This window comes from Palaemon carinicauda, chromosome 34, assembly GCF_036898095.1.
Source record: "Palaemon carinicauda isolate YSFRI2023 chromosome 34, ASM3689809v2, whole genome shotgun sequence".
Lineage (NCBI taxonomy): Eukaryota > Metazoa > Arthropoda > Malacostraca > Decapoda > Palaemonidae > Palaemon > Palaemon carinicauda.
The window spans coordinates 16,199,993-16,207,492 of NC_090758.1; the positions used below are offsets into that span (position 1 = coordinate 16,199,993).

At 35.5% G+C, this 7,500-nt stretch overlaps 1 protein-coding gene across 1 annotated transcript in view; it reads right to left on the minus strand.

Annotated features, from left to right (window-relative positions):
• LOC137626730 (organic cation transporter protein-like) overlaps window positions 1-7,500 on the minus strand; it is a 23,452-nt gene that overhangs the window by 11,483 nt on the left and 4,469 nt on the right. The window contains exons 2-6 of the mRNA XM_068357738.1: window positions 5,077-5,184; window positions 3,163-3,268; window positions 2,249-2,369; window positions 1,525-1,628; window positions 226-372 (exon numbers count right to left, since the gene is read on the minus strand). Of these exons, the coding sequence (XP_068213839.1) occupies window positions 226-372; window positions 1,525-1,628; window positions 2,249-2,369; window positions 3,163-3,268; window positions 5,077-5,161 (563 nt within the window). The 5' untranslated portion in view covers window positions 5,162-5,184. The remainder of the gene's footprint in view (window positions 1-225; window positions 373-1,524; window positions 1,629-2,248; window positions 2,370-3,162; window positions 3,269-5,076; window positions 5,185-7,500) is intronic.

Here is a 7,500-nt window from a genome sequence, read left to right on the forward strand (position 1 = left end):
AAACAACACTAACTTACGTCAGCATAAAAAAATAGAAACAGCACTAACTTAGGTCAGCATAAAAAAATAGAAACAACACTAACTTACGTCAGCATAAAATAATAGAAACAACACTAACTTAGGTCAGCATAAGAAAAAGAAACGACACTAACTTACGTCAGCATAAAACAATAGAAACAACACTAACTTAGGTCAGCATAAGAAAAAGAAACGACACTAACTTACCAAAAGAATGGGCCACATTCGGAACAAAACATCCCTGCAGGAATCGTTAGTGCGAGAATGATCGGGAAATTGTAAGACAGCACGATGGATAAACACAGGACAGAATGGATTACCTGTGACACCACAAGCATAGTTTTCCTGCCATATCTGGACGGGGGAGAGTTGAGCTGTTAGCAAATGGCCAGGCGAGGGAAGTTACTGGTTACAGCACAAAATCTTAACAACGCTCCGCCCAAAAGCATCGTGATTGGCTGCCGCCTTCTCACAACAGATTCATATAAATATACTATACTATTATTACTTATCAAGGTACTCTCCCCAATTTTGGGGGCTAGCCAACATCAAACAAATGAACTAAAGGGGACCCTTCCTCTCTCTCTGCTCCTCCCAGCCTGACGAGGGATTCAGCTAAGTTTGGCTGGTACTGCTAGAGTACCACGCTGAGTCCCCTACTGTTGCTACCTTCTGCGGTCACCAAGGCGACCGGAGGGAAGCAGCAGGGCCTACCAGAACTGCGTCACAATCACTGAACATTCATTCCTTTTTCTAGCACGCTCTCTTGCCTCTCTCACAGCTATCCTTCAATCATATAAATATAATGATAATAGTAAAACAGTTTATAGGTTATAATGATACTTTAACAGGGTTGTAGTGGTCTATGTGGTAATGTCCTTGACTGGAGAGCGCCAGACTGAGTTTCAAGTCCCGCTCAAAGTCATTAGTTTCTTTGGTCGCTGCAACCTCACCATCCTTGTGAGCTATGGATGTGGGGTTTGAGGGAAGCCTTGTAGGTCTATCCGCTGAGTAATCATCAACCATTGCCTGGCCATCCTTGGTTTTAGCTTGGATGGAGAGGGGGGCGTGGGCACTGATCATATGTTGATATGGTCAGACTCTACGGCATTGTCCTGCTCGATAGGGCAATATGCGCCACCTTTAAGCCTTTAAACCCACACAAGGGTGTGTGCAGCACATCCATGTACGGCTTGCCAGCACAGAGGAGCAATGAGATAATGTCTACGAAGGAGCAGACCATTCGAGTGGTGGCCAATCGCGACGCTTGTGGGCGGAGCATGTAGAAGATTAGGAGCTGCGCTCAGTCGCTGCCCCCAGGTGAGGGTAGGCGTGATGGCTAGTATTACAATAGTTTCTAAGTATTTTTTCTATTGTATTTCAATTCAGTTTTGAAGCAACCTAAAAACATTAATCATAAATTATGTAATTACACATTAAGAGGATCTATTCGAGTGATCCAAGGTATAATGAGGTTCCAAAACAGGACAATAATGAGACACACACCTGTCGCAAAAGTACCCAAATAAGCTACAGGTGAGAAGGGTGGCGATCATTTGAATACTCTGATAGGTGGCCCGGAGGTACGCTCGTCCACACACCAGCTCAAACTGTAGGGAATTATTATTATTATTATTATTATTATTATTATTATTATTATTATTATTATTATTATTATTATTATTATTATTATTATGATTAATTTCATTATTATTACTATCATTATTATTAATTTCATTATTATTATCATTATTATTATCAATATTATTATCAATACTATTATTATTATTATTATCATTTCAATATTATTATTATTATTATTATTTCAATACTATTATCATTATTATTATTATTATTATTATTATTATTATTATTATTATTATTATTATTATTATTATTATTATTATTAATTTCATTATTATTACTATCATTATTATTATCAATACTATTATTATTATTATTATTATTTATTATCATTATTATTATTATCATTATTATTATTATTATTATTATTATTATTATTATTATCATTCAGTCAAGCCAAGTATAACCTAAAACAATATGAATGAAACTAAAGGATAATGAATAATTAAATGAAACAATGAAAAAAAACATATCATGAATAACGAATAAATCATCTCATAAAATGACACAACGAAAGTAATTCAAAGTTCTGAAATTCTATAAAAATCCAAAAAAAAAAAAAAAAAAAAAAAAAAAAAAAACTTACTTCTGTTGTTAGTGTCCACACATATGTTGTATTATCGAAGTCCCATTCAGTGCATGGGAATGATTCCCTCGTTGTATTTCCTTCAGCTGTTGTTGTATTCACGTAATACTTGCATGAGTCTCTGGAATGGGAAATGAATAATATGAAGTTTGTAGGGGAACTTATGTTATTATTAGTTAATTTTTGTATAAATTTTTAGGTTTTGAAGAATCTAATTGTTTTAATTGCTTTATAAATTACTCCTCAATTTTGTTGGTTAAGGTTTCTTAAGTATTTGTACAAATTTTAGGTTTTGAATCTAATATTCTTTATTTTTTTTTTTTTCAAATTTGCTAATTAAAGTTTTTGGATTTGATCAAATATAGAATTTTGAATTTCCAAAATTTTAGGTTTTGAAGAAATTATTTTAATTTATTGTAATTTTTCTTTAAATTCGTTGATTAAAGTTTTTGGATTTCATTAAATATAAAATTTTGAATTTCCAAAATTTTAGGTTTTGAAGAAATTGTTTTAATTTATTGTAAATTTTTCTCTAAATTCGTTAATTAAAGTTTTTGGATTTGGTCAAATATAGAATTTTGAATTTACAAAATTTTTGGTTTTAGAAAAATTAATTTATTATGATTTTTCTTTAAATTTGCTAATTAAAGTTTTTGGATTTGGTCAAATATAGAATTTTCAAGTTCCAATAATGATAAAGTTTATCTTTGCCTTTCAGTTTTGTCTTTGAAAAGTTTTAAACTTAATTTGATTTGAAAAAAAGAAATTTCTAAATATATCAAAGATTAAGAAGACTGTTGGCATCTTTTAACAGAACTTCCTATTAAAAAAAAAAAGAAAAAAAAGAAAAAAAAGAGGCCGTTGGGAGGGACAACCTAAAGACCTCTTCGAGCCTCTATGAAAGAGATGCTTACTCAGATACACCTGCAACGTTGGGTTGATCCGGTGGTATACAGGTGTACTTTACTTCCGGTGCCATAAACACACCGTTCATGGCATGCGCAGGAAGTATCAGCTCAACTATACAGGAGATAGAGAAAAAGATATATTATACAGTTGGCTTTGGTCTGTACTTGGACGGGTGACCAGCCGTAATAGCCAAATACTGCACTACCAAGGACTACAATTGATACCTAACATTCCACTCAATGCAAAGGCCTGCTTAAACCCATCCACATTTTCTATGTTTAAAGGTTTATAGGCCACTCATGAATGGTAGGAGCGAGGGACAGTGACATTGCCCTATCGAGTAGGACAAATACATATGATCAGCTCCCTCTCAAAACCTAACCTAGGACCAAGGAAGGGTAGACAATGGCTGCTGATGACTCAGCAGATAGATCTATTGGCTCCCCCAAACCCTCTATCCTTCGCTCAACAAGGATGTTGAGGTTAGAGCGACCAAAGAAACTAACAAGTTTGAGCGGGACTCGAACAACAGCCTGGCATTCACCAGTCAAGGATGTTACCACATCAGCCACCACACACCTGCGGTTCAACTTCTATTATCTGTAGGTACATGGCTCGGAAGCTTCCTTTTTAGAACCACGGTACGAATGCCCCGATCTTTTGAAGCCCTAGCTACTGAACTGGTCTTGATCAGACAAGCTATTAGATCCCTCTCCACCAATATTGCCTCATCCTGTCCTTACCAAGTTGGATTTTTCTCGCCATGGTATATGCCAAATAGTTTGTGGCTACCAATGTGTTGGCCTAACTGCCATGAGTTCTCCACTCAAAGCAAAACACTTATTACAGACCATAACTATGGGTTGTGGAGGCCTGCTGGTAGCGTCCTTGTCTGGTGAACGTCAGACTGGTGTTCAAGTCCCGCTGAGACTCGTTAGATCCTTTGGTCGCTGCAATCCCACCATCCTCATGAACTAAGGAGCAGTGGTTTGGGGAAGCCTATAGGTTTATTCTCTTGAGTCATCACCAGCCATTGCGTGGCCCTCCTTGATCCTAGCTTGGGTGGAGACAGGGCTTGGGTCCCAATCTTATGCAATATGGTCAGTCTCTAGGGCATTGCCTTCTTTGATAGGGCAATATCACTGTCCCTTGCCTGTGTCATTCTCGAGCAGCCTTCAAACCTCTAAAAGGAATCAAAGATCGGCATAGGATTTACGTAGGGTTGACCTAACTCACTGCTCTTTTCCATAGCCCTACAATCCAACCAAGTAGTATCACTCTACTCTAAAGTATAACTATATAATAACTCTCATTTGCTCCTACGACAAAATCTCACACGTGTACTCAGGTCGGAGATCAGGTCAACAATACTGTTGATTTCACCTTCATTTGCATTTTTTCCCAGAACATCGTTCCTCTTCATCCACTCTTTGAAACAGATACTTAGAAGGTAATCTTCTAATTATTAAGCCATATGTAGAAAAAACGCCAAAAAATAAACAATGGTGGTATAATCTAAACTAAACAATTAATTCACTAAACAATATACAATGGAGGTGTCCACTAAGCAAATAATTCACTAAGCGAAACTAAACAATGCGGGTATCCACTGAACGAAAAATTCATTTAACGACAAATAATGGGGGTTTTCACTAAATAGATAATTCACTTAGCAATAGAAAACAATGACCCCTATTCTGCTGTTGAAAAGTGAATTATTTATTAGTAGATAACCCCATTGTTTGTTGTTAAATGAATTATTCGTTCAATGGATACCCGCAGTTTTTCACTAAAGAAATAATTCACTTAGTGACGGGCAAACAATGGAGATATCCACTAAAAAAAATACTTTACAATGGGTGTTTATACTAAATGCGTAATTCCCTTAGCAACATCAAACAATGGACGTATTCACTCACCATACATATCACAAATAAAATAGAGGAAGTTCCATTTCCCAGTGCCGAGAGAAGTCAGCAGGTCTTCGAACTTGTTACTGATCATTTTTACGTCGAGATCATGAAGACCTGTGGAGCAACGACAAAACGTTAACTTGTTTTGAATTTGGTTAGTGCGACTTGACAACAGATTTTCCAGCCTGTTATTGACCATTTTTTACGTCGAGTTCATGAAGACCTGTGGATTAACAACATAACGCTAACCTATTTTCATGTCGGGTTCATGAAGACCTGTGGAGCAACGACATAACGTTAACCTTTTTTTCACGTCGATTTCATGAAGACCTGTGGATTAACAACATAACGCTAACCTATTTTCATGTCGGGTTCATGAAGACCTGTGGAGCAACGACATAACGTTAACCTTTTTTCACGTCGATTTCATGAAGACCTGTGGATTAACAACATAAAGCTAACCTATTTTCATGTCGGGTTCATGAAGACCTGTGGAGCAACGACATAACGTTAACCTTTTTTCACGTCGATTTCATGAAGACCTGTGGATTAACAACATAACGTTAACCCTTTTTTCACGACGATTTCATGAAGACCTGAGGAGCAATGACAAAACATTAACCTGGTTTGGATTTGGTTAGTGATGACGGTGAGGTTGCTGGTGAACTGATTGACTCCGGATATGCTCTCTCTCTCTCTCTCTCTCCTCTCTCTCTCTCTCTCTCTCTCCTCCCTCTCCTCTCTCTCTCTTCTCTCTCTCTCTCTCTCCTCTCTCTCTCTCATCTCTCTCTCTCTTCTCTCTCTCTCTCTTTATATATATATATATATATATATATATATATATATATATATATATATATATATATATGTATATATGTTTATTCATCATGCATCTGAATGTCAACAGCGGAACAATAATAAAAACAACAATAATAACATCAAAACCTACATCTAGTAACAATAATAAAAATAATAATAACTTTAATATAAAAAATTATAATATTAATGCTTAATAATAATAAAAATTGCAATATTATTTCAGCTCCTTATTTGTATTATTATAATTATTATTACTTACTAAACTACAACCCTAGTTGGAAAATCAGGATGTTATTAGCGAAAATAGCCCAGTGAGGAAAGGAAATAAGGAAAAATACAAGAGATATCTAAGCATACCAACACTAAAAAAAATATTTCCTATATAAACTATAAAAACTTTAACAAAAAAAGAGAAAGAGAAATAAGATAGAATATTGTGCTCGAGTGTACCCTCAAGCAAGAGAACTCTAACCCAAGACAGTGGAAGACCATGGTACAGAGGCTATGGCACTGCCCAAGACTAGAGAACAATGATTTGATTTTGGAGTGTCCTTCTCCTAGAAGAGTTGCTTCCAATAGCTAAAGAATCTCTTGATAAAATGTACTACTACTACTACTACTACTACTACTACTAATAATAATAATAATAATACAGTGGGTGTTTAAATACGCATTAGAAAAATTATCTTAATTGTTCAGTAAAAATGTCATCGGTAAAAAACAGGAAATTATCTAAAAAAATATAATAAAGCATATTTCAAATATAATCTAGAAAAAAATTATATTTGCAAAGAAATCATTGTTGATAGAGAGAGAGAGAGAGAGAGAGAGAGAGAGAGAGAGAGAGAGAGAGAGAGAGAGAGAGACTTTGTGATGACTATATCAAGGTCAAAAGTATTTGGCATTAAACAGGAAATTATCTAAAAAACATAGCAAGTTATATTAAAAAAACTAATAAAATGTTTAATGATTGGAAGGAAATCATTGTTGAGAGAGAGAGAGAGAGAGAGAGAGAGAGAGAGAGAGAGAGAGAGAGAGAGAGAGAGCTGGTCAGTATTTATGACTACCAATTATTATTTTTTTATCAGACAGGGTTAACGAAAACAAATGCCTGTCTGTTCACGAGAGAGAGAGAGAGAGAGAGAGGAGAGAGAGAGAGAGAGAGGAGAGAGAGAGAGAGAGAGAGAGAGAGAGAGAGAGAGAGAGAGAGAGAGAGAGAGCTAGGCTTTGTGATGACTCTGTTTCAAGATAAAAAAAAACCTCTTTTGATAGCTTATCTTCAATAGGACTTTCGTTATATCTTCGTCTAAGAAGATAAGAAACATATTCTTGTGTGCGAAAGACAGTGGATGCTTACACGGGTATCAGATGCCCAAGTTACTAGACTTAGAATTGATAAACTAGCACAAGTTGTGTCTAGTAATATGAACCAGTAATCGTGCATACATGCATACATGCATACATACATACATGCAAGCATACATACATGCATGCATACATATATGTATGTACGTATGTATGGCTAAATGTATAAAGAATGAAGTATAGGCAAATAACATAATAAGAGAGAGAGAGAGAGAGAGAGAGAGAGAGAGAGAGAGAGAGAGAGAG